General features: G+C 42.2%; 1 protein-coding gene across 14 annotated transcripts in view; it reads left to right on the forward strand.

Moving 5' to 3' along the window:
- The window catches only part of ABCC9 (ATP binding cassette subfamily C member 9), an 81585-nt gene that overhangs the window by 23081 nt on the left and 31546 nt on the right, over window positions 1-26958 (forward strand). For 9 of the 14 annotated variants that reach the window (XM_014959556.1, XM_014959555.1, XM_014959557.1 and 6 more), the window contains 12 exons: window positions 934-1098; window positions 3409-3564; window positions 6990-7124; window positions 8408-8570; window positions 9225-9265; window positions 10237-10379; window positions 13134-13242; window positions 17615-17725; window positions 18662-18734; window positions 20333-20438; window positions 23048-23086; window positions 26501-26539. In XM_014959556.1, coding sequence (XP_014815042.1) covers window positions 934-1098; window positions 3409-3564; window positions 6990-7124; window positions 8408-8570; window positions 9225-9265; window positions 10237-10379; window positions 13134-13242; window positions 17615-17725; window positions 18662-18734; window positions 20333-20438; window positions 23048-23086; window positions 26501-26539 — 1280 coding nt within the window. The remainder of the gene's footprint in view (window positions 1-933; window positions 1099-3408; window positions 3565-6989; window positions 7125-8407; window positions 8571-9224; window positions 9266-10236; window positions 10380-13133; window positions 13243-17614; window positions 17726-18661; window positions 18735-20332; window positions 20439-23047; window positions 23087-26500; window positions 26540-26958) is intronic. The other 5 variants (XM_014959563.1, XM_014959564.1, XM_014959567.1 and 2 more) reach the window with 2 other exon arrangements.

Here is a 26958-nt window from a genome sequence, read left to right on the forward strand (position 1 = left end):
GCCTGAACACACCTTTTGGGTGTCAACTGCCTGTGGCAGAGGGAGGAGTGTATGGTGCAGAGAGGCTGGGGTGAAAGACAGTAGTCCAGAGCAATGAAGGAATTTTCAAGAGGGTAGATACGTGGCTTACTTTCCAATATTTCCCAAACCTTTCATCTCAGAATCAGGCTGGGTATTTTGGTAGAGGACACATTTTCTGTCTTTTTTTTTTTTTGTTGTAAGAATTTCAGTACATCCTGCATCCAGCTGGCTCGGAAATACCAAAGGAACAGTCTTTCTTGCAGTATTTTGGTACATTTGTTTCCTTTTCTGCCTGACACATAGCAGCACTGTGAACATTAAAACTAGAAAATAAAAACAAATAAAGTGATTTAAACATTTTTTTTTCCCCCAGTTGAGGCACTTAAGCCTCATTTTGTGGGAAATACTGGCATATATATTCTTAGTTTACTCAGAACTCACAGGTATCATAGACCGTATTTCTCGAAGCAATTGTTTCCATAATATGCAAATGCAACACAAGTAACTAATCCTATTTAATAAAAATATTTCCTTGCAACTTCTTTGTGGTGCATGGAATGACCTTTATTTTCTACTGAGTAGCATTCTATCCTACAAATCACCAGAAGTTTATGGAAAAACTAAAGATAAGGCAGACATGGTGATGTCATTGTCCCTTTCCTGCCAAAAACAATTCATTTTAGAACCACTAGAAGTTAAGATCCAAAGTCTTTGGAATGTCAGTGGAGTATTTAATTTGTATCCAAATGATTTTGATTCATAGGACAGTGAGAAATCTGATTTCCATAACTTTCCCATAATACCATCAATATTTTTTATTCTAATGCAATGACTGAATTTCCTAGTTTCCAGAGTCTCAAGAATATACAATCCCTCCTATGCCACTTTCATCATTTTTTCCTTTCTTTTCAGGTGAAAGATCCATCAAATTCCTATCTTTCTTCAGAGGAATTCCTCCGAAATGTTTATGTTTTGGCAGTTCTTCTCTTCCTGGCCCTTATCTTGCAGAGGACTTTCCTGCAGGCATCCTACTATGTGACTACAGAAACTGGCATCAACCTACGAGGTGCTTTACTGGTGAGCAAAGATGTTCCCGTGATCTGCCAAGAAATTCACTAATAATAGTTCCAGCTTTGTACTTTCATTTGCCTTGTTCTTTATGTGAAGACTCAGTTAACAATTGTTTGAGAGAAGATGTGCGCCGGAAAAAGTGATGTCGCTGATGTAGCCAAACTCATGGCAGCAATTCCTTTTGCCAAAATCTGAACCCATCACACTAACAGGCAGAAGTTTCAGACTCACTCCCCGCATATAAGAACATATCTTTCCAGCTGACACATAAGCGGTGTCATTTTGGCTCTGCGTCTGCTTTGTTCGTTTACTTGTGAGGTTACTTCTGCTGACTGCGAACAGAGTCATCTGCAGAGTGTCTTTGGCTGAGCTGTGTTTTACAGGAACACTGTCCATGCAGCCTGAGTGGTGATTCTGAATATTTATGCCCTTTTGCACAGAGCCCTGGGGGATGGGGCAGGAGTGATTCATCTGCAAAACTGTGTCTCTAAAACCAGCAGCCATTAACCCTCTGTGAAAGCCGTGTTTATGAACTGGAGCCAGCAGCTCCAGCTGAGCACATGGGTGGGTTGTAGGGATCTCCGCAGACCAAACTCCACGGGCAGCAGTAGCACTGTGTGCAAAACAGAAGCTGGAGCTGATGTTCTCATGAGGTTCAAGAGGGAAAAGTGTAGGGTCCTGCACCTGGGGAAGAAAAAAGTCAGGTACCAGTATAGGTTAGGGGTGGACCCGCTAGAGGCAACTACTGAAGAGAAAGATCTAGGGGTCCTGGTGGACAGCAAAATGACAATGAGTAAACAGTGTGCTCTTGTGGCCAGGAAGGCCAATGGTATCTTGGGCTGCAGAGGGAAGAGTGTGGCCAGCAGGTCAAGGGAGGGCATTCTCCCCCTCTACTCTGCACTGGGGAGGCCACAACTGGAATCCTGCCTCCAGTTCTGGGCTCCCCAGTTCAAGAGGGACAGGGAACTACTAGAATGAGTCCAGCGAAGGGCAACAAAGATGATTCAAGGATTGGAGCATCTCCCTTATGAGGAGAGACTGAGAGAGCTGGGACTCTTTAGTCTGGAGAAGAGAAGGCTGAGGGGAGACCTTATCAACGCCTACAAGTATCTCAAGGGAGGGTTGGAGGAGGATGGAGCCAGACTCTTTTCAGTGGTTCCCAGTGAGAGGACGAGGGGCAACGGGCACAAGTTGGAACAGAAGAGGTTCCACTCAAATCTGAGGAGAAACTTCTTCACGGTGAGGGTGACAGAGCCCTGGAACAGGCTGCCCAGGGAGGGTGTGGAGTCCCCTTCTTTGGAGATTTTCAAGACCCGCCTGGATGCTCCTGAGTAACATGCTCTGACAAGCTCTAGGCAATCCTGCTTCAGCAGGGGAGTTGGACTAGATGATCTCTATGGTCCCTTCCAACTCTAGAAATTCAGTGAAATTCAGTGAAATTCTGCCTGGTGTAACTAACCATAGGAATGTCATCTCGGCGCGGAGGTTTCTTTTTCCACGTGCGCGCTGTTTCAAACATTTTCTGCCTTCTCCCAGGACAAGGGGTACAGACTTGGTGAAGAAAGCGTAGCTGATTAGCTCTTTGTGCTTTTGTGACTCCCCCTTGGAAAAATGGGGACTCTTAGGACCATACGCAGCTGCTGTGATTCACCGTGGTTTGTGGGCATTTCTGATTGATTATACAGGATCTACCTTCCTCATGGACAAAACAGGGCAAAGAGCACAAATTATTTTAAAAAATTCTTTGAAGCTGCATTGTTCGATATTTGGTCATAACTGTGAACTGGGCTCACAATAATTGTCTTTAAAATTCTGGTGGATATAAGCCCTGATTAATTTCAAACCTAGTTAAGCTGCTACAGATGTAATGGATGTATAGATGGCCAGGTAAAGGAGAGAAACCCAAAGGCATACCTGCCCACCCTGATCAAAACTTCATAGCATGAGTTTGACCATCTTATCAGCAACAAGGATCTCTTTGACAGACGGTGTCACAGAACAGCAGGCTCACCAAATACTTGTTTAAAACTATCTTTGCCCAGTCTCCTAAATGTTGATGTTTTGTTGTCACTTTGTTCTATTTTAGGTCTGCGTTAAGCAACAAACCTTTTAAGAGGAATTGGAGTTTTTTAAAGTCAGTTCTCTCTCTTGTGCTTTCTCTCACTCTGTCTCCACCTCTCTCTCTGTCTCAGGTGAGAGACTGGGAGAAGGGCTGTCTTAGGTAAAGACTGATACTGCAGTTTGAAACGTCCTGCTGCTACTGTTGTTTTATAATTATATCATTTTCTTATCTTCCATTTTATTTCTTTCCCACAGGCAATGATATATAATAAGATCCTGAGGCTTTCCACATCCAACTTGTCCATGGGAGAGATGACGCTGGGACAGATCAATAACTTGGTTGCCATAGAAACAAATCAATTAATGTGGTTCCTGTTCCTGTGCCCCAATCTGTGGGCAATGCCTGTTCAGGTAGAGCATCAAAGTAAGGGCCTGATTTCAGAGATCCACCAACCTGGTTGAAAAGAGTATACGTCTGTGAGACTACTACAAAATCCAGAGGGGAACGTGGACTTCACACTCATCTGCCAGGAGGACTAACAAGCAGAAATGTGGCCCGTCATCTCCTCCAAGGGCTGGGAGGCTGTCTCTCCAAGGGCCAGTACAGAGAGAGGATTCTTTGGAGCAGGGTTTCTATGTCATGGATGTGGTCTGTGACTTTTTTGCCCAGGGAGGTGGTTGAGTCACCGTCCCTGGCTGTGTTTAAGGGACGTTTAGATGCAGTGCTGAGGGACATGGTGTAGGGGAGGACTTTGTAGAGTAGGGGAGATGGTTGGACTCGATGATCCCAAGGGTCTCTTCCAACCTCAATGATTCTATGATTCTATGATTTAAAAATTATGACCTGTCATCCTTTCCCTGCTCGTATTTCTTCCACTACTGACACAAGTCATTGCTTTTCCTTCTGCCACATGGCAGCAGCACAGACGTCTGACCAGCACTAAGTATTGCATTTGCAGTGTCCACTTGTAACTGCCTTCTGTGGCGAAGAAGGAGCAAAAAGAAATTGAATCCTGCTCAGTGACAGGCAGCAGCACTGCAGGAAGTGCTCAGAGGAGCTCTCATCTAAACAAAGCTTAGTTACTGAACACATCTGGTTCTTAACAAGGCTGGGAAAGATCTGTAGGCGGATCCGTAGGCAGGAGAGGTGAAAATTATTAGCCTGAAAAAATTCTTCCAAAGTGCTAAACAACTTAATGACCTAAGCCATGCTGATTTGCCATGAAGCTTGGGCTCCCATAGCACCTTCAGAATTTCAGCTTGGGATGGGATTGGCACGGTCCTTACCTATAGGTGATCCCACCGACATTAAACAGGTTTTAAAAGGGATAAAAGCCACTCTTAGAGTGAATCTGTTTTCCTGAAATTCCTGGAACTGTATCAGTAATCAATTAATAATAGGCACCAATATTACTACTACTAATGGAAACAAATACTGGTTTTATGTGTCTATTTTTAGGATCAAGTAGGGCTTAGAGAGTCATGAAATAATTTATGGAGAAAAAAACAAAAAAAATTTGCATAGTAACTGAAATAATACAGAGGGTTTCAATTTAAGTCACTGTTTCATATCCAGGTTTATTTGGAAGTGTTGCTGTTAATACTTTGAATGTTATTAAACTAACAGGCAGTCTGATTCCTGTAGCTAGGGAATAATTATATTTAACCTAAATTCGCCACTCTTTTGTCTCTTTAATTAAGTCTGTGACTCAGCCACTCAAATATAACGACCTTCCTCACCACGACTGTAAAAGGCTGGTTTGAGGAAGTTCTGTTGGTTTGGCTGATGCCTTAGTTCCCCTTCAGGCAATCAGGAGACAGGGAACACAGGGCAGCTTGACCATAGCTTTGTCCAGGAATGAGCATAGCATCACCCATGAGTTTGCACCTTCTGAAGAACTTGGATGAGTGAGCATCTGTGGCCTGGGTTACAGGGGGCTCCTGCTCTTAAGCTGTATCAATTACAGCAGTTACCTTATACCTCTGCTTCCACGACAAAACTGAAAGGGAATACTTACTTGCTATTTCCTTCTCAAAGTATTATGCAGCTGGTATTAATGACACCGGTGGTGCAGTAATATATCTTTCTGCTTGATCAGCTCGATTGGCTGCTTTTTGGAAAAAAAGAGGGAAGAATCTAACTTTTGGTGACTATAGACCAGATTATAACAATACCACTCTGGAAAAGGTGGTGGGACTATCCTGTCTTGCCTTATGCAAAGTACTTGAGCTTCAAGGGATGTCCCAAGAAACAGCAATTGCCAAGGCTACCCCCTCCTCAGGAGAAGGGCTTGTAGCAAATACTGCACTTACATCCTTCCAGGGTGAAGACTGCGGTAAATCTTAGAAAATAGAAATAGAAATAGAAATAGAAAAATTGTGTATCTACCAATTATGGCCTGTTATCAAGAACAAAAACTCATTGCAAGATCAGGCCCCCAGTAAGCACTTCAGTTTACCCCAAGTCAAAATTTCCACCTGTAAACCTGGACCCTCGTATTATTCTGCTAAGAAAATGGCATGTGGGTATGCTAATTGACATTACAGAACCCTGAAGCTAAGAAAATGGCATGTAGGTATGCTAATTGACATTACAGAACCCTGAAAAGCTAAATAATGCTTTCAAAATGTTGAACTCCACTGATTCTTATTTCTGATACTGTATAGGAAGAAGGCAGATTTAAAGATAGAAGTGACTCACTGAAGAGATGGCAAAAATTTAAAGTAGGGAACTAGTTCTCTATGTCCTGTTACTGAGGACATCTCTGTACCATGAAGTGGAGCTTTTAATAAAAATATTTATTTAGTAGAGCTTGCATTTACACGGGAACCAGAATCATGGTAGTTGCAGCAGAGCCATTCCCAGGTAAACCCTTGTGGGAAGTGTTTCCCAAACTCTTTGTAGGCCTAAGGTAGCATCTTGGGTTTTTTCCTGCAGAGCTACATAGTATTGATGCTGAAAGTCAGGGTTGTGTCACTCCCAGCACATCTGCATCATGCTACAGTGTCTGCCTTAGAAGTGCCTCTGCCTGTACTTGCAAGAGGACCACTACAACAGAATGCAACTGTGATTCATGACCATCCTAAGACCTTTGAATACTTCCAGAGTGAAAAATTTAAAGTAGGGAACTAGTTCTCTATGTCCTGTTACTGAGGACATCTCTGTACCATGAAGTGGAGCTTTTAATAAAAATATTTATTTAGTAGAGCTTGCATTTACACGGGAACCAGAATCATGGTAGTTGCAGCAGAGCCATTCCCAGGTAAACCCTTGTGGGAAGTGTTTCCCAAACTCTTTGTAGGCCTAAGGTAGCATCTTGGGTTTTTTCCTGCAGAGCTACATAGTATTGATGCTGAAAGTCAGGGTTGTGTCACTCCCAGCACATCTGCATCATGCTACAGTGTCTGCCTTAGAAGTGCCTCTGCCTGTACTTGCAAGAGGACCACTACAACAGAATGCATCCTAAGACCTTTGAATACTTCCAGAGTGATGTAAGGAGCTCTAGTGTAAATAAGACTTGAGGCCAGTGGTTCTGTAAAATGCCTTGGGGCAAGCACCATCATTTTAGCGCTCCTTTAATTCTGTGGAAATCTCATCTGGAATTAGGACTACCAGGCAGTAACACAAACTATGCAGTTAACGTCAAAAATAAAGGCTTCTGGGTTCATTTCCCACACTTTCCAAACGTGACCTTCTGAAGTGTGGGCTCACTTGGTTCCTACAAACCTTTTAAACTGTTTATTAGAAGAACGAGTTTTTTTTGTTTTTTTTTCTTGCTATCATTCTGGCATATTGAAATCTACTCTTTTTCCTATGTTGCTTTTTCTCTTCGTAGATAATAATGGGCGTGATCCTACTTTATAATTTACTGGGAGTGAGTGCCTTGGTTGGTGCCGCTGTCATCGTACTGTTAGCTCCAATACAGTACTTCATAGCTACGAAGTTGGCTGAGGCTCAGAAGAGCACTCTTGTAAGTACATTATTTCACTGACTTTTACGATCCAGAAATGAGAACAGGGATCCGGGGGTTCTGGGTTCTATTCTTGCTATTAGTCAACATTCATGGTGGAGGTTTGGACAAGCCACCACTTAATTCTGTTGTCCCTCACTTTGTGTTTTTCTGTGGCTCAGTGTCTCTTCCTTCCTAATGTTTGTCAGACAAGAAACTGAAAAAAGTATGTGGGCCTTGACGTGCCTTCTCCAGAGAGTATTTTCCACCCAGCTAGCACAGTTTCATCTGAATTCAGTTCCATGAAAGGGTGTTACTCCTACATTCAGATTTTGTATTTCATGGGATGTTAGCAAACAGTACGAATGACTGATACATTATAAGAGGACAGTACTAAAGAACGTGTACAACCAGCCTCTGAAATGGCTAGAGACTTTCTGCTCTTACAGCAACCTTTGAAAATGGGCTGGCACTGCTGGATTATCTATCATACATTCTTCAGTGCTGTGAGTTTATTTTGCTGTTGAATTTAGTTCACCAATTAGAAATGTTTTCTGATGCTTTGTTTAATTTTTAACTTTATTCTCGTGAGCCTTGAACTTTTTTAATCCACCTTTGATGTTTGAATCATCAAATATTTAAAGATCCTTGTTATCTTACTATTCGGTAAGCAAATTATACATATGTGGATCTAATCTTCAGTGCACTTCAATCCTGGTGAATCGTGCGAGTTTATACCAATAGAGGATTTATCTTTGCATATTTTCAGAAATAATCTGAATCTTTCTTTTTGCTCTTTTCTGAGTTCTTCTGACTCATAACAGCTTTTGGGTTACGATTTTACCAAGATGATGGTTACTGTCTTCTGGTGGGGAGCAATTAGCTAGATATATCAATGAACATCTCACTCATTTTCATGACCGGTCTGTATGAATCCCAGAATGAATCTTGTATTAGCAATTACACGCCTGTAGTCTGTCTGTTGTCACAGACACCATTGACCTACTAATCCACCTCCCTGAGTTTCACCTTCTATTTGAAGGTTTCAGATGTTTTGGTTTATTTTTCTTCTCAGAACAGGGTCGCCTAATTTCCCCCCATGATTGTAAACATTTTAATATCTCCAAAGAACATGGAATTTTATATTGCTTTACTGAATATGGCAACTGAAAGCCTGTACAAAATCACAAACAAAATTATAAATCTTTAACAATTTTCACAACAAAAGTGAAGGGAAAAGAGCGTTCTCATGAAAACTACAAACCGTTATCTTTTTCTTATCCTTGCTTTCTTTTGACATGAAGGACTATTCTACTGAGAGACTGAAGAAAACCAATGAGATACTAAAAGGCATTAAGTTATTAAAGCTGTATGCCTGGGAGCACATATTTTGTACTAGCGTGGAAGAAACGAGAATGAAGGAACTCACCAGTCTCAAAACCTTTGCGCTTCATACATCTCTTTCAAGTAAGTAGCTATGTTTTTAGCACTCAGATAAGGATCCTGTCCTTCATGTCAACATTCCTTCTGACTCCAAGTAAAGCCAGATACAGCTGTGCCTGTGACACTTTTTTGCTGTGTGCCTGTGTGGTATGTGATTAAAATGAGAAGGCATAACAAATATATAACACAGAAACAAAATATAGAGCATATCTTGTTGATCAGTTGGGTTTTTTTGCAGTAAATTTTCTGTCACCTTCATTATGACATTAAGTTATGAATTGTTTTATAGTAAGGAGGCTCTGGATAATATTAGCAACTCTGATTACATCAAAGATAAGTTAGTGTCTGAGAGAATTTGTATTTTCTCTAATGTAGAAGAGCTGAGAGGGTAATGTTTTCATTGTGTTGCATAATAATTGTGCACATAAAACTTTTTATCCTGTTCACTAAAGTATACAAATGAGATAATTCCTTGGCTTATTTGTTTGTGTGTTTTAAGATCTCTCTCTGTCAACTCTGTCATGGAAGGAAATTCATTCCAGCAGAGGAATTTTCCTTTGGGAGTTTTCATTACTTGAATTGGAAATAACTGGAATCTTCTAGTGCCGTACAACTAATTGTCAAACTGTTTTTTCTTATTTCATATAATCTGATGCCTATTTTATTTCTCTTTCACAGTTTTTATGAATGCAGCCATACCAATAGCAGCTGTTCTTGCAGTAAGATATGTTTTTTTCACTTTTTCTTATAATAAGGGGAGAGAAAGAGAGAAAGAGAAAGGAAGGAAGGAAGGAAGGAAGGAAGGAAGGAAGGAAGGAAGGAAGGAAGGAAGGAAGGAGAAAGGACAGCATTGTTGCTGTAGAACATACTCCTCATAAAGCTGGCAGATGAGTTAATGTGCCCCTTCTAACTGCACGACACTGGAAGTCTCCATTGCTAGAGCTGGTATTTCACCAGCTGTGGTTTGTATTGGTAAAACCAAAAAGAAATATAAATTTTTACTGTAAGAAAAACTCTTATTTGAAAGAAGGCCCATTTTGAGAAGCTCTCATTTTGAAGGGTTTTTGGGTGGCTTTGCTTCTATTGTCCAGCAGTGAAAATCATTCCTGTTTCAAAATGCATTATAAGCCACCATTTCAGTTTTCAAGAAAGGGTACTCTGTAGTTTAAGGATAAATAAATTTGCTTAACCCCCTCTGGCTGGGGTTAAATCTCAGCCTAATGAACTAGAGGAACTACAGCATGTGGGTCAGTAAGGAGTCTTCATAGACCAAATTCGGAGGGCATTACCCAGAGTAAGCTGAGAGCGTGTACCAGAGCTGGATGAAATAGGACCATAGTTCTGCATCTGTGAAAAAATCCATAAGATTTATTAGTTTCTTACTGATTTTTCTGGGTTGTATGTTTCTTCTAATCCCTGAACTCAATTACAAAACTTTATAAAACTAAATGCTTTGATTTTACAATATTATTTTTTTTTCACGTACATGTCTTGAAATCACTGCCAAGTTTTAAAAATCCTTTTCACTTGAACAGAAGGGAGCTTTCTCTTCAGTTTGCTAGGATTCCCAGTAAATTGAGGTTATATAAGTTATTGGCCTTAGTTGAGCAAAGTGTTTTGCTTCCTTGCCATCCTCGTCCATCTTTTTCAAGAGTCCTTCCCCTGACATGTTCTTTTCCTGATGTGACAGACCTTTGTGACTTACGCGTATACCAATGACAAGCCACTGCAGCCCGCCCAGGCCTTTGCATCCCTGTCCCTGTTTCACATCCTGGTCACACCACTGTTCCTGCTCTCCACTGTCGTTCGTTTTGCAGTCAAGGCTATTGTAAGGTAAGTGGCTCTTCTAGTTTCTCCAACTGAACACCTACATTCAATAATACAGCAGGGAAGGTGCTGGAGAAAAAAGGTTGTTTCTACCTGCTCATCTGGAAGAGGATTTAGAGGTGGGACTCCGATGTGCAGAAGTGGGAGAAAAATCAGAGTAACCCTTTCTTTTTACTGTGTGATACAGAGAAAAATCAATTTTCCCTTTTTTTTTATAATTTCACCAGGTTTGGCAGTCTGGATTCAGAGCCAGACTAACCTTCCTTGGGGATATGCTTCTCTTCTCACAGTACGGCCACCCACCATCACTCTCACTTCTTAGTACTTTTCTAGGCTCTTGTCAACACAGAGGGAGATGAGAGACTGGCGTGAAGCTGTCTAGCAAGACAGGCCCTGCTCATGCAAGGAAAAGCATCAAGCTTAACTCTACCTCCACAAAGGGTGCAATTGGGCTTTAAGTGAAAATTCGGTATTGTCCCGCCTCTCATTGCCTAGCACTAGCATGGATTCTTTTAAGACAGAGAGTGAATGGAGAAACACTGGACCAATGAAGAACTAGTTGCCCAAGGGAAACTGAGCTCCACAGGACTTGCCTTAACAGAGGAAATGCTGTTCCCCTGAATGGTAGTAAAGAGACATGGGAGAGGAAGCGTGGCAAGGGAGACAGGGGAGTTTAGTCTGTAGGGGCTAGGGATCTGCGTGGCAGGGCAGCAAGGAAGTTGGCATGAAGTCAAACAGATTTTAAAAAGAAAAGAGAAGGAACTCAGAAAATGTGTTGCTTTATCAGTATCTTGTATGTTCCAGGCATTTATTTCTGCAAATAGAAAACAACTTCCTTCGTGCTGTGCTATAAAGCACTTAATCTCAAGGGAGCCAGCTGGTAATAAGTCAGATTCCAGACTTTTGCATCAGTGGTCTGTATGGAGAGAGTCATGGTCACGGGGCAGTTATGTAGACGTACACACTGCCAAGATGTCCCAAGAGGCAGAAGCTGACACCTGACTGGCAGTAATGTGTCATATGCCAAGCTTTGCCAGGATGCGAAGACCAAACTAACCTTCCCACCCAGAAACTTAGTTACTTCTGGCCAAGACTTGCACTTTGGCAAGTTATTGCATTGCTGCTGCCACGGCCTCTTTATGGTGGGTAACGATAATAACACATGGCAGTCAAAGGGACTTCAGGCTCCACAACTATCATTTGCCAGTACCACACTCACTTTTAAAAATATGTATAATTAAATAGGGTTTATTTTTATCAAAGCAGCATCAGGGCCACATGAGAGATTTTCCCTTGGTTGAAAATTCTTTCTGACTAGAAAATCTCAAGTCTCCTTTATAAATCATCCCAGCCTCTACATCTCCGCACTATGTTTAGCGTAGCCCTAATGTCAAAATGGTGTGTACATTTTCCTTAGCACTGCTGGACACCCCTCAGGACATTATTTGAAGACCATACTTGCCAAAACAAACTTTACCTTTTGGCAAACATATTTCCTAACATCTTTCTCCCATGGACATCTTGTCCTCCAAGTGAAGAATGAAGAATGTGTGTTTGGCCACTTCACAGCTCTGTCATCAATCAAATGCATGTATATGAGTATGCACTGGATTGTGTTATGTTTAAGTGCCTACACTTTGGTCAGAATCTCCATTTTATTGCAAAGAGCAGTTCTTAGTACCATGAAAGCTTTTGGTGACACCTGTCCTCATTCAAATGCAAAATAATGGTTGATGTCAGAACAGATGATCAGAACAACGGCTCTAATCTTCTACAAGAAGATAAATTCTTGCTTGATGCACTTACATAAGACTGAAATTCTTATATGGGATTTGACATGTAAATGTTCCTTTCAAAAGAGGACAGGGACAAGTATACTGACAGGAGGAAATAATGACAATTGCAGTGCTTTCTTGCTAACCAGTATCTCTGTGGCTTGGACGTGTATCAATAATTCCATACAAAATGCTCAGGCAGGCCTTGAAATAAGACTACACTCCCATTTGCAGATTAATGTTCCAATCCCCGAGCTGAAGTCGTATGTCCTTCTGCTGTCTCAGTCTCACAATGCACTTTGCACAATGCACCTTGATTTTAGTTTTTGCACAATAAGTAGCTTCACCATGATCAGTGGGGGCTTTTGTTCATCCCTTCCTCAGAATGATAAAGAGCCAGGTGCTTACGGCACTCTGAAAGGAAGTGGGGCAGAAAGAGCACAAAAGATGAAGAATGAATCAAACCTGTACACTGAATGTCCCAGTTTGGGACAGTTTTAAGAAGTAGGCAAAGAGCTCATGCTGTATTTCTCCATGGCTGGCTATGGCTGTGCTCGTTTGTGCAGTATTCAGCCCTGTTTGCATGCAGTGTATGCAAAAGCTGTATTCAGGATACAGCTGCTGCATTGCCATTTTCAGAGAATGGAGGTGGGGGAATGATTCATTTATGCATCCTGACCGTGTGTAGGCATTAGAAAGCCACCAAAAAGAAAAGCTTGCCAAGGTGGAAACCATTCCCTCAGAGCTCTAGTGGCACTCACATGACTAGCTCTCCTCTTCATTCCCAGCTTCCAAAGTCCTTTTCCACATAATTTTTCACTTGCTGACAGGGGGGCAGGCAGACAGTCCGATAGAAAAGCAAAAGTATCCCATGAACTTCTTTTGGAACACTTCCCATATGTCCTGCTGACTGGACTGCACAGAAATGGAAATGTACCCATGGAAAGCTGGGTTTATTTAACTTGCTGTTCTGTTGTCTTTCAAGTGTACAGAAGCTGAATGAGTTTCTCCTGAGTGATGAGATTGGAGATGACAGCTGGAGAGGTGGGGACAGCTCTGTAGCTTATGAATCCTGTAAGAAGCACACGGGACTTGTAAGTTCTGTTTTATGACACTGAATTTCAAAGCAGAGAGGCACCATACAGGGCCAATGCCCTAGCTGACAGGCCTCAGGAGTTCTGGCTTCTAGCCTGACTCTAGCATTGACCAGTTTTGCCTCTTCTCTGTTGTGATTTCTGTGTTTCTATGACATGAAAGGTTCCCAAATGCCTTCAAGCATCGCTGAAGTGCCAGTAGCAATAAAAGCCCTGTAACACTCCAGCACATTAACACAGGGTTCAAATTCAGCCTTCTCAGCTTTTACAAAAGGCCCAGGTTGCATTTCCTGTGGTTGTGGTGTTTGCAGTATGTATTACCAGTACAACCCATCGTATGTTGGGCATCTTTAGGTAGGACCAATTCAAATTGGAGGTGGGAAAAGTAACACTAAACTTTGTGAAATAGGAATTAATTCCAAAATGCTGTTTCTGGAGTGCTAAGCATATAGTGAATTTGAGTAAAATTTGAAGAGGAAAAAACCCAAGGGAGATGGTTTTGAAGGGGAAAAAACCCAAGGGAGGGTCTTTGCCCATAAGCTAGCAGGGCTCATTGACAGACCTCTAAACTAGGCTTGAGGAAGGAGGGGGCAATATCAGGCTTGCCCATGATGAGCTGTGGGGTGACAGGCAAGGGTTAGAGGGACAGGGTGCTAGCGAGGGCCTGCAACCCGTCACTCTGAGATGTGCTGGCTACGCTGCAGCACACTTGAAGTCTTGCAGAGATGAGAGACGGGCTCCTAAGGTGATAGGAACCAAGAGAGATACACCAGTGAAACACCCCAAAGGAATTAAGGGATGTTCCTCTAACAAGGTGACACAGCCGAGAGCCCAGCTGAAGTGCCTCTACACCAGTGCACGCATCATGGGCAACAAAATTGAAAGCCACCGTACTGCTAGAAGGCCACGGCCTAGTTGCCATTACTGAAACCTGGTGGGATGAATCCTATGACTGGAATGCAGCTATCGATGGCTGCAGGCTGTTCAGAAGGGACAGGCGAGGAAGGAAGGGCGGAGGCATTGGCCTCTACGTCAAGAAATGGATAGAGTGTGAAGAGCTGTCTCTGAAGAATAGCCATGAGCTGGTTGAAAGCTTATGGGTAAGAATAAGAGACCAAGGCAACAAAGGGAACCTTGTGGTTGCAGTCTACTACAGGCCACCAGATCAAGGGGAGCCTATTGATGAAGCCACCTTACTCTAGCTACAAGGTGGCATCACGCTTGCAGGCTCTTGTCCTGCTGGGAAACTTGAACCGCCCTGACATCTGATGGAAAAGTAGCACGGTGAGCTGTAGCAATCCAGGAGACTCCTGGGGTGCTTCAAAGATAGCTTCTTAAGCCAGGTAATAGACAGCTTCCCTAGAGGAGATGTGATACTGGACCTCATCATGGGCACCATTGCAAGTGAGCTAATTGGTGACATCAAGACTGTGGGCAGCCTGGGCTGCCATGATCATGCACTGGTGGAGTTCACAATCCTGAGGGGAAGAGTAAAGTCAAGACCCTGAATTTTAGGAAAGCAAAATTCCAGCTCTTCAAGGAGTTAATCAATAGAATCCCCTGAGAAACTGCCCTTAGGTGCAAGGGAGCAGAACAAAGCTGACAGATCTTTAAGGATGCTTTCCTTAGAGCACAAGAGCTCTCGATCTCCAGGTGTAAGAAAACAGGAAATGAGGACAAGAGACTGGCATGGCCGAGTTGAGACCTACTGGTCAAACTAAGGGGTGAGAAAGAGATCCACAGGCAGTGGAAGTATGGACAGGTATCCTGGAAAGAATACAGGTACACTGCCCAGTTGTGTAGGGATGGGGTCGGGATGGTCAATGTGTGGATGGAAATGAACTTGGCAAGGGGTGCAAAGAATAATAAGAAGGGCTTCAATAGGTATGTCAACCAAAAAAGGAAGGTGAAAGAAAGTGTACCCACCCTCATGAGCAATACTGACAAACTAGTAACAAAGGACAAGGAGAAAGCTGAGGTACTTAACAACATTTTTGCCTCGGTCTTCACTGGTAATCTCTCTCCCCACACTTCTCGGGTGGATGGACTGCAAGGAAAGGACTAGGGGAGCAAAGTCCCTTGCACTGTAAGAGGAGGTCAGGTTCGTGACCACCTGAGGAACCTGAATGTACATAAGTCTATGGGACCTGATGAGGTGCCCAGAGTCCTGAGGGAACTGGCTGATTTAGTTGCCGAGCCACTCTTTGTGTTATATGAAAAGTCATGGTGGTCAGATGAAGACCCCGGTGACTGGAAGAAGGGAAACATTACACCCATTTCTAAAAAGAGTAGAAATGAAGACCCTGGGAACTACCAATCTGTCAGCCTCACCTCTCTACCTGGGAAGATCATGGAACAGATCTATGGATATCGTCTATCTGGATTTCCATAAGGCCTTTGACGTGGTCCCCCACAACATCCTGCTCTCTAAATTGGAGAGATATGGATTTGGTGGGCATACTGTTTGGTGGATGAGGAACTCCTTGGATGGTTGCATCCAGAGGGTGGTGGTCAACTGCTCGATGTCCAGATGGAGATCGGTGACAAGTGGTGTCCCTCAGAGGTCCGTATTGGGACCAGTACTGTTCAATAGCTTCATCAATGTCCTAGACAATGGGATTGAGTGCATCCTCAGTAAGTTTATGGACAACACCAAGCTGAGTGGTGTGGTTGACACGCCCAAGGGATGGGATGCCATCTAGAGAGACCTGCACAGGCTTGAGAAGTGGGCCTGTGCGAACCTCATGAGGTTCAACAAGGCCAAATGCAGGGTCCTGTACCTGGGTCAGGGCAACCCCCTGCATCAAGCTAGGCTGGGGGATGAAGGGATTGAGAGCAGCCCTGCCAAGATGGACTGTGGGGTACTGGTGTATGAAAAACTGGAAATGAGGCAGCAATGTGCGCTTGCAGCCCAGAAAGCCAACCACATCCTGGGCTGCATCAAAAGAAGCGTGGCCAGCAGGTCGAGGGAGGTGATTCTGACCCTCTACTCTGCTCTGATGAGACTTCTCCTGGAGTACTATGTCCAGTTTCAGAGCCTTCAGCACAGGAAGGACATGAACCTGTTGGAGTGAGTCCAGAGGAGGGCCACAAAAATGATCAGAGGGATGGAGCACCTCTCCGATGAGGACAGGCTGAGAGAGTTGGGGTTGTTGAGTCTGGAGAAGAGAAAGCTCCAGTGAGACTGGAGCTCTTCAGTATTTAAAGGGGCTATTGTGAATCTTCAGTATTTAAAGGGGGCCTACAGGAAAGATTGGGACAAACTTTTTAGTAGGGCCTGTTGTGACAGGACAAGGGGTAATGGTTTTAAACTACAGGAGGGGAGATTCAAACTGGATATAAGGAAGAAATTTTTTTACAAGGAGGGTGGTGAAACACTGGAACGGGTTACCCAGGGAGGAGATAGATGCCCCATCCCTGGAAACATTCGAGGTCAGGATGGGTGGGGCTCTGAGGAACCTGGTCTAGTTGAAGATGTCCCTGGACATTGCAGGGGGGTTGGACTGCATGACTTGTAAAGGTTCTTTCCAGCCTAAACTATTCTATAATTCTATGATTTGGGAAAAGATATTTTTTTTCATTTTGATTTTTTTTCTAAAGCTAGATATTTCAGCTGTTTCAAATTGATTATATAATTTGAAATGCGATCTGAATTAAATTAATTTGTCAACCAGAAACATTTTTCTTGCTTTTATGACTTAAGAATTGTAAAAAAAGGAAACAAAAATCAAATTGCTTCAGCATTTCTTTTGCTTCTCTTGTCCACCTTTTGCCCAGTCCTACAGACAGAGACAGACAAAGCCTAGAGGGAAAAATAAAGGTGATATCTATAAAGATTAAATCAATCACTGTAGAGCCCAGCTATAAGGAATCACTAAGATCACACCGATTCAGCTCCATGCGGTGGTGCTTACACAGATCACAGGTAGCTCTGAGTGAGCCAGCTCCGCAACCGCGATTATGCATTAGGGAGGTTCTCTGCACAGGGTAGTTTGGTGTGCTCCTCACTCCTGCAGCTATTCTGCTTCCCAGACCCAAACTGGTAACCCCACATGCCATTTTTACTGACGCAGCTTTGTTTGGAGCCACCTCAGGCAGGGCAGATTTACCTAGTGATTTGAGGAGGAGGATAGAGCTGAAATTTGGGGTGGTTATGCATGGGAAACCAAAAATCAGATATTTCCAGTTAAGGGTGTTTGAAGCATTGCAGTATGTGCATTGCAGTAGCGTGTCTTTATTGTTACATATATTAAAAAACACTTGTTTCTTCTTGTGAAAAAAAAAGGGAGCGGATCATTTGTTTTATAGGGAACCAAGTGCTGTTGTCTCTTAACAATTCCAACTTTTATCCTTTCTTCATTTCACTACGTAGCACACCAAGGCCATCAACAGGAGACAGCCCCTGAGGTATCAGCTGGAAAGCTATGAGCAGCCAACAAGGAAGCAAACACGTCCTGTGGAGACAGATGATATCGCAATCAAGGTGGTTTGAACAACATCATGTTATTCTTTAGAAGGAGCAGGTCCTCCTGCAACAGTACCATTTGTGCTGTTCTTCCAAAGGCATTGGAAAGAACAAGCACTTTAGCCAAAAACAAAGTGAGAATTCACTGCAGATCAGCTCATTATAGTGATTCCCTGTCTTATCAGGAAACAGAGGCATCATGAGTCTAAAGGAACAAAAGAGAGATAGACAGATGGATAGATATGCAGATAATCTGATACGCAGAAATTAATACAGATTTTTCAGACTTTCCCTTCATGCATTTCTATTTCACTCATAACCACGATAAAAACTTCTGACTAATTTTTTGACATCTATGATGACATATCATTTATTATGAGGTTGTTTTAAGTCATGTTGACCAACTTGTTCCCATGTATGTGCTCTGTACAAAGAATGTTTCATGGCCCTGCCAACTCCCAAGGAAGCATGCACCAAAAAGGCTAGGGTGCACTGGGGCACGTTTTCCTATGTCCGGCATAAACCTTGTGAATCTTCAATTTACACTTTGGGAATACATTCACAAGGGGCCATATATCCCGATATGCAGAGTAATTAATTCCTTGATAAGCTACGTTATTTAGGTTGTCGCCTGTGAGGTCTTGTGATTGTTAGTCTTTAATCTCATACTTGACAGCATGAAAGTATTTGGTAAATAGAGTTCAAGGTCATCCCTTTATTGCATTTCATACAGTGTATTCATTTGTGTGTATAACTTTTGTTATTGACAAACTTTTCTGAGTTTGGCGATCTTAACCAACCTAATTTGCTTGTTTTTTTTGTTTATGAGCATACCTCACCATGTCTATTAATCACTGATTTCTTTTAGTAACATATTTTAAATCCAAATTAGACATTCTACTTTTTGTTTACTTCATGTGTTTATATATCTGACATGTGGTAATTGTTTTGTAGGTGACCAATGGATACTTCTCATGGGGAAGTGGTTTGGCTACATTATCCAACATAAACATCAGAATCCCAACAGGTAGGATAAATGTACACCTTAAACATGAAATAGGTAATATCAAATTGCAACTAATTCTACTTCTTGTTGTTGTGAAAAGCACAAATCCACACATTTAGGTTTTCATAAGAAAAAATGAAGGTTAAAAATGTATGCAAGGTCATGAACTGTATTGGTCATATAGCTGTATCATTAACCTAAAGTACTATAAATAAACAAAAAATTAGATGCTTTTTATATACTTACATACTTTATATAGTTTTTACAATAGCAGGAAGAAAGTCAAGAGTGAGAATAAATATATAAAAGATGGTTTCAAAAATATTCATTATTATTTTTAATAGGCAAATTAAGAAAAGGAAGAGGGAGAATTCCAGACTTGTTCAAATCAAGAGTCCATCTAATTCAATAATTTATTTCCAGCAGTGTCTACCGGTGGATGCACAGGGACACAGCAGTCATACATTATACTTCTCCTACCATTCATCAACATTACATTCTTCCAGTTCACAGCTATATTCATCCCTGAGAATTCCTTAAGCCCCATGCAGTTTTTCTGTTAAGAAATCCTCAATAAATTTCTTTCTCAATTAATTTCTCTCGGTCTAGATGAGCTCCTGCCATTTCTTGCATCCTCGATGTCTTTTGTTTTTGTTCAGAGGTTGATTTGTTTTGGAAGACATACATACATAGCAAGTGCAAAAAGTAGCAACTTTTTCTCCTTCTTCTTCCTTCTTCTTCTTCTTCTTGTTATTGTAAAATTCCCAACACTGTTCGTGTTTCATGTTATTGAATTGTCTTGTATTTTATTTCTATATCCTATCAAGTGCTTAGTTGTGAAATAGCTTATTATGTTAGGTTGACACATCTTAGATAGCATATAGTTATGAAGAAATTCCAACGTACTATATGTAATCCCAAAGTCTATCTAATTTTTTCACTGTAGCATTAGGTTTCCTATACATGGATGAACACTTCTTTGTGTTGGCCTAGTGCAACATACAACACCAGCAGAAGGTCTTTGCTCCAAGGAGCTTACAATCTAAGGCCATGGGTTTACAAGCTGGGTGAGCCAGTCTAAAAGTTCACCTCCTTTGAAAGGAATGAGACCATTAACTCCCTGGCTCGTGAGGAGCTTACCTGGCAAATGCACTGGCTAGCAGAGTCAGTGAGTTCAGTTAGTTTATGGGAATACCTGAGAGGCATCATTGCCTCTACAGTGTGGGACTGAAGGTAGGAAGAGTAGTGGATCCTCTTTCGGTTGTAGTCACTTTATTGGCCTGAATTTCCATGGAACCACAGCCTAAGTAGTCACTCCCCACTTTATATCATTTGACCCTAAAAAAGTCAATAAATTAACATACTCCCATACAGTGTATGATAATATATGTCAAAGCAATAGTCTCATTCCTTTGGAGATTAGTGTGTACACGTGCTGTCCGTTAATGTATAGTTCCATTGATGAACACATGCAATATTGCCCGTTTATGCAATGGATGCTAACAAATTTAACCAGCTATTTCAGGTGGCTTAGAACTGGGTCTAGTTGGTCCTTGTGGACTTGAGTTGAACTGGTCTTCTTCTTTTTTTTGAAAATGTTTTTGTTATTATTACCATAGGTCAGATGACAATGATTGTGGGTCAGGTTGGCTGTGGCAAGTCATCACTTCTCCTTGCTATATTGGGAGAGATGCAGACGCTGGAGGGAAAAGTTCACTGGAGCAAGTATGTTTCATATAGCTATTAATTGCTGTATTCATATAAGAAGGAGGGAGTTGGGGTTTGCTGTGAGAAATGAAAACTTCGTGTCTCAGAACTGCATGTTAAATGATTATTATCACCCAGATCCTCTCTGGAGGGCGTTACCTGCAAACTTAGGGATTTTCATAGCTGTTCTGGTCGTGGTTTAGGTCAGACTGCCTCAGGAAGGGAAAGAGGATAGCCTGGTGATTAATAGCTAATATATTAATATACTATAATATCTAATGAATTAGCCTGATCAAATGAGCTGAATAGAAAGCATATACTATTCCTGTTATCCAGTCTTCAGTGCTGGGAGTTGGCTCTGGCTTTACAGTACTCACTGTAATTGAAGACAGTCTTACAGCAAATACCACCCATTGCCATGCTATCTCCAAACCCCCTTATGGTGAGAACAATGAGGTGCAATTTACTTTTGTTGTGTTCCATCAAGGATGTTTGTAGTCTAGTAACATTTCAGATTGTATTTGCAACTCAGGTTGTGCGAATGATGAAATTCCTCAAGAAGCATCGAGGGGGTGGGATAGTTAATGTGTAAAAGGCAAAACAGCTCTGGTTTGAATTCCTATCTGGATTATTAAGTCAGCGTTGTTACTCTGCTACTGTACACAGAATCACAGAATCTTCTAGGTTGGAAGGGACCTTAAAGGTCATCTTGTCCAACCGTCAACCTAATTTTGACAAAAAGAGACACCCACACAACAAACAAGAAGCATCACCATCACTAAACCAGACCTCCCAGCACTTCATCATCCTGTCTTTTGAACACCTCCAGGGATGGGGCCTCAACCACCTCCCTGGGCAGCCCATTCCAATGCCTGATAACCCTTTCAGTGAAAAAATTTTTCCTAATATCCAGCCTGAACCTCCCCTGGCGCAACTTGAGGCCATTTCCTCTCGTCCTGTCGCCTGTGACTTGGGAGAAGAGACCGACCCCCACCTCTCTACACCCTCCTTTCAGGGAGTTGGAGAGAGCAATAAGGTCTCCCCTCAGTCTCCTCTTCCCCCGACTGAACCCCCCCAGCTTCCTCAGCCTCTCCTCATAAGACTTGTGCTCCAGACCCCTCACCAGCTCCGTTGCCCTTCTCTGGACCTGCTCCAGCACCTCAATGTCCCTCTTGTGGTAGGGGGCCCAAAACTGAACACAGTACTCGAGGTGGGGCCTCACCAGTGCCGAGAACAGGGGGACAAGCACCTCTCAGGCCCTACTTGCCACGCTGTTCCTGACACAGGCCAGGATGCTGGTGGCCTTCTTGGCCACCTGGGCACACTGCTGGCTCCTGTTCAGCCCACAGGCCACCAACACCCCCAGGTCCTTTTCTGCCAGGCAGCTCCAGCCACTCTGCCCCCAGCCTGTGAAAGCATGACAGGCTGGAGCTTCTTCAGTAGTGGAGTACCAGCATATAGGAAAGGCTGTCTTTCCCACTCAGTGATGATGCTGCTAGCAGAAAGAAAACACAAAAGGTGATATAATAACATGTGATCAATGCTTTTCCCCTTCCTTGACGTCTGCCCCAGCCTTGCCTATGGAAGTCAGTGTTACACTTCCCAGTCATACGTTCCAGAGGCAGCCTGAGAACACCAAATACCTAAGGACTAAAGGCTATGAAGAAGCTGTTGCTGAAGAGGGAACTGCCAGGGAGGTCAGGCCTCGGATCCACATGAATTCAGACCCAGTGAATGAGAACTTCCTACAGAAACTAAGCGGGCCAGCAACCACCCTTCCAACATAGGCAGGGCAGAGGCTGTGGAAGGGATGTGCTGCAATCCCAAGACTTGTTCTTTGATTTTAAAGATCAGTTCTGTTTCCTTAAAACTACCAAGTCAAGCTCTTCTTAATTAGCTGTTAATTAGGGTGAATTTTGTCACAGAGACCAGTATCTTGTTGCCCCATCCCTTGCCTAGTAATTTCCTTCATCATCTTTTTCCTACAGCAATGTTGCAGGCTGGAAATTTTTGCTTTTCTTGTGTTAGTATGCAGGGCATTTTTTGTTCCCCAGCCATATTTCATTGTCTGCTATTTTAAACGTATGATCTCACTGGAGTAGCAGGTACGGTTGGAGCCAAGGCAAGACTAACTTTAGTTTAATTATATGTAAGTTTAAGCTTTGAAGGAGGAAGAATATGTGACTTACCAGTATATTTCTTTGAGACGTATAATGAAGATTTTGACTTCACGATCAGGCATTTTTTTTTCTGAGTAGTTTAAGAAAATGCTAAGAGTAGAGTGTACCTTAAAATTATTCACACAGCTGTTTTGAAAGGTATGTTTGAGAAAGAACTTTCTCAACTTTGTCCTAGAGAAAGATATGGAAGATTAGGAAGATTAGACAAAAAGAGGAATATTAGAAAGATACTAGAGGCAGGTTATGAAATATTATTGATTTCACATTGTTCAAGAGGGATTAAGATCGTATTGCCGATTGATTAGCTATCTGTGCGTAACCAAACAGGTAACTCAGGTTTTAACCAGCATCTCAGGCCTTACTGAGTGACTTTTTTCATTGCAAACTGTAATTTGGTACTGTGGTATAGCTGATGCAAACATGGTTATGTTTTGCTGGTAATTTCAGACTGCCTGGCAGACAGATGAATACAGAAGGATACGTCAGGTATTAACTAAGAGGATCCTATTCTTTGCAAAACCATAATGAAGATCCTATTTACTGTTTTAAAACCTTTTCCATGTGATTCCACGTGCATGACTAACGCAGCTACTGATCCAGGGGTGAAGTGCAGGCTAGGTGAATTCCCCAACAAATTCAGGTATAACAGCACAGTAACAGTAACGATGGGTCTGATTTCAGCCCCAGTTATATTGGGGTAATCCTGCAGTGCCTCGCTGTGAAACCCCATCGTGGGACTTGAATACCCTGTCGCTGTTGTGGTGGTCTGCAGTGAGAGCTGTGTGTCCTGCTGCTGGCGTTGTCACTGGTCTGGGACCTCAGGAAAGAAAGCACATTAGTGTATCTTTCTGAAAGAGATCTTGGCCAGGGCAAATCTTACGGGCGAGATCTCAGCTCTTCCCGCTTATACGAGACATGCTTCAGATACAGTACAAACCTTAGACAAGGAGCTGGCTTTTTGTTTTCCCAGTGAGCAATCCTCTTAAACACTGAAGCAAGAGGCTATTCAGATACAGCTGAGCCTCTTTCAGGTCTGAGTTATTAAGTCTGTACAGGAACAAGTGTGGGGAATATGCAGAGACATGTATTCCCCTCATCCACACCAAGCCAAACAGTCAGAAGCATCTTCCAGACTGCTAAGCAGAAGTGGAAGCCCTTCACTTGGTATAAATTTTCTGTACATTGAACTGGTTTCTGTGTAAACAGGTTGTTGTGTACTAAGTGAAAAGCATGGGAAACAGAAAAATTATGAAATAGGTCCTCCCAAACGGCCTGTCCTGCCCGCAGGCTATGGAAGGCTTCAAGAAAAAATAGAAAAAGTCAGTTCTTCCCTCAGAAGGGTATAACTGCTTAACAAAAGGTTGGAACCACAATATCTCCTAGAAAACACTGAAGGGAGTTATCCACAGATGGGTAAGTGATCAGCCAGATAAATAGTAGCCAGGGTCAGCATACCTACTCGTGCTGCTGTGCTGCAGGGTTGCAGGGACGGGAATAAATCCCTCCAAACTGCTGGATAGAATCTGTGTAGATTCTTGGTCCTTGTCTTGCCTCAAATTTCTTGCCCGTATTAGCAAAAGAAATGGTCCGTTCTGCTGTTACAGTGATATCCTAAACATTTTGTATCCCTTTTTTCTCCTCCATTTTCATTTTGTAGCCTGAGGGAATCTGGACCTGGTTAGAGATGCATTAGTCTATTTTAAAACATCCAGAGTTAGCATAAGAGTTGTCCAAACTTCAACAAGGTTTCTTTTTTACTTTTCCTTAAAACTGAACTAAATACATTCTGACAGATCAGTTTGTATATTCAAAATCTTATAAAAATATCTAATCAAACCGATAGTTTGTTTTTTCCTGCCATTTCAGACTTGAACTCACCATGCACCACTTTGGGGAATACGTATATTTTATAGTACAGAATAAAAATCAGTATAAATAGCCACATTGGAATAAATAAAGAATTTACAGCAAAGATTACTAATCCCAGTGGGCAAATAAGGTGCTCTTTTGGGAAATCTCAGGAGCTTCAGTTTCAGCCCACTCCCATGCCCTGCAATTGCATCACGCTCTGAGATTCAGTAGGGTAATGAAGTACGAGACTCGATACTTAATCCCCTTATTAGTGAAGGCCCCAACTCAGTGAAGGTCTTATATATGTTTATTCACGAGATTATTAATTGAACGTGGGTTCTCACGGAAATCTCATGCAGAATTTGGAAGAATGAAATGTATTTGTCAACCTAAGCATGGAATGAAATTTCTAGCTAAGGAAAATGAGTTTAAGAAACTGAGATCCTGAAATTCATCCTTGCTTATTAGATCACATGTTTGATTATAACGGCAAGCATATTAAATCTGGTACGGAATTGCAAGGGCTCTTGCAAGGCTTCTGCCCAGTTTTTGTTAAACTGTACTTCAGAGGGCAATCCCAAATGTGTACATGAAAGCAATATCCCTTTCTCTACCACTGCAGTGCTCTGCTGATAAAAGTTTGGGGCGGGTTAATAGAGGAAACGTAGGGTTTCTTTTTTCTTTTTGTTTGGCTTGACCTGATTTCCAGCCTCTTTTTAAACTGTTAGTAGGGTCCATCTGTTGCTTTCTTGTAACTTTTTTTGCAGAGAAGACTGGAAGCTTCTGCTGAATAAAGGACCAATTCTGGTGAAACATTGTCTGTTTTGAGCCTCAATTTATGGCTCACTGACTCTTCTGACATAACCAACAGGGCTTATTCACTTCTGATGTAACATCTTCTTGGGAAACAGGTGCACGAAGGAAACACTGGTTGTTCTTTTTAGGAGGTCTGAATTATCAAAGTTCTTGGAGAGCTGATGTGCAGCACAGAAAGCAACATGTCTCAGTTCTGGCATTTTGGGAAGATGCTTAATATGTGAGTCTGGCATCATGAGGGCTCTACTATTAAAATTTTTATGCCCCTTGCCAGTCTTGGATCATCTTCTTCTGAGTGCAGCTGCGGTTACTGATATCCCAGCAGGCAAGCAGACATTTCTGTCTTGGCAGTAAAATATTTCAGCTGGAGGATTCATAGGATTGGGAGGGGAGGATTTGTTGGTTTGGGGTTTTTTAAAGTCAGGCAAATAACACATTAATATCATTTTTCTAGTCCCCTCTAATACCATTTCTAGTCCTTTCTAATACCATTTACCTGGCATAAACTTACTCTTTAGGTTTTGCACTTTGCAGTGATGTGTCCCCATGCCTGGACACAAGCACCATTGCTGGTCCAGAACTGCTTTGACTGCCATTCCATGCCCTCGACACTCTTGAGAAGTCCATTAACAAACAAAGGGAGCTGCAAAGTGATTCATGTCATTACTGCCATTGCATGCTCTTCAAAATGTAACTTCATGGATATGATCCTTAAGAAGACAAAGAAAAGCCTATGTGGTGTTGTGCCCTGCATGGCTTGATGTAGCCTTACTGCTATAAACGGGTTCAAAATCTGTTCAGATTCAAAAGTGTGTTTGCCAAATCATATCTGCAAAGCTTATCTTTGCTCCAGGAGAAATTTAACTTAAGAGTAGTTACCAACTTTTGCAGGTCATTGGTGGAACTGTGTGGAGAAGCTAACACTGTTTGTCAACCTTTTATATGCCCAGGCAATATTAATAACTTCGTTTTTAATAGGTTTTATAATACACTTTCTAACAACTTAGCTTGCCTGTTTAGCCACTATGAACTATAGATATGAACCCCTTGTATTTAGAAAAGTTATATACTTTTAATTAGATCTTGTTTATTTTCCCTTTAACAACAAAAAACCCAGTGATGTTGAGGTCTTAAAATATGTACTTAATTCTGGTCACCCTGTATATAAAACTTGCACAAAATGTTATTTTCTATATTTCCTGCTTACTAAATGGCATTTACCATAATTTACAGTGTAAATGAAACCGAACCTTCTTTTGAAGCATCCAGAAGGTATTATTTCTGTTTTTAGTGTATCATAACACACTCATTCATTTCTTCAGAATTTCCTCAAACCTTCATCTTTGTACCCTTCAGCCATCTCTGTGTTTTCTTACCCTGTCGATAATCATTTACTGTGGGGTTGACTCACAGATGGTGTTAAATCCAGTGGATCCCAACCTTCTCCAGCCATTGTACCACTACCTCGGTATTGTCTGAAAGATGTTCAAGCACTCCCAGCTCCCCTTTGGGGAGTTTAGTGTGCTCCATATCTTGCCAGACAGGGCCTCTAGATATAAGATATCATTACATATACCCTCCCACGTGTTGGCATGTTTTCTCATCAGCAGTGGGGTTTGTGTTGCTTGTAACCCAGCTGGATGGATGGCTGTGTGATGGAGCAGGGCACGCAGCACGCAAAGGGAGCCAGC

Source organism: Calidris pugnax, unplaced genomic scaffold (assembly GCF_001431845.1).
Source record: "Calidris pugnax isolate Ruff unplaced genomic scaffold, ASM143184v1 scaffold316, whole genome shotgun sequence".
NCBI classification, from domain to species: domain Eukaryota; kingdom Metazoa; phylum Chordata; class Aves; order Charadriiformes; family Scolopacidae; genus Calidris; species Calidris pugnax.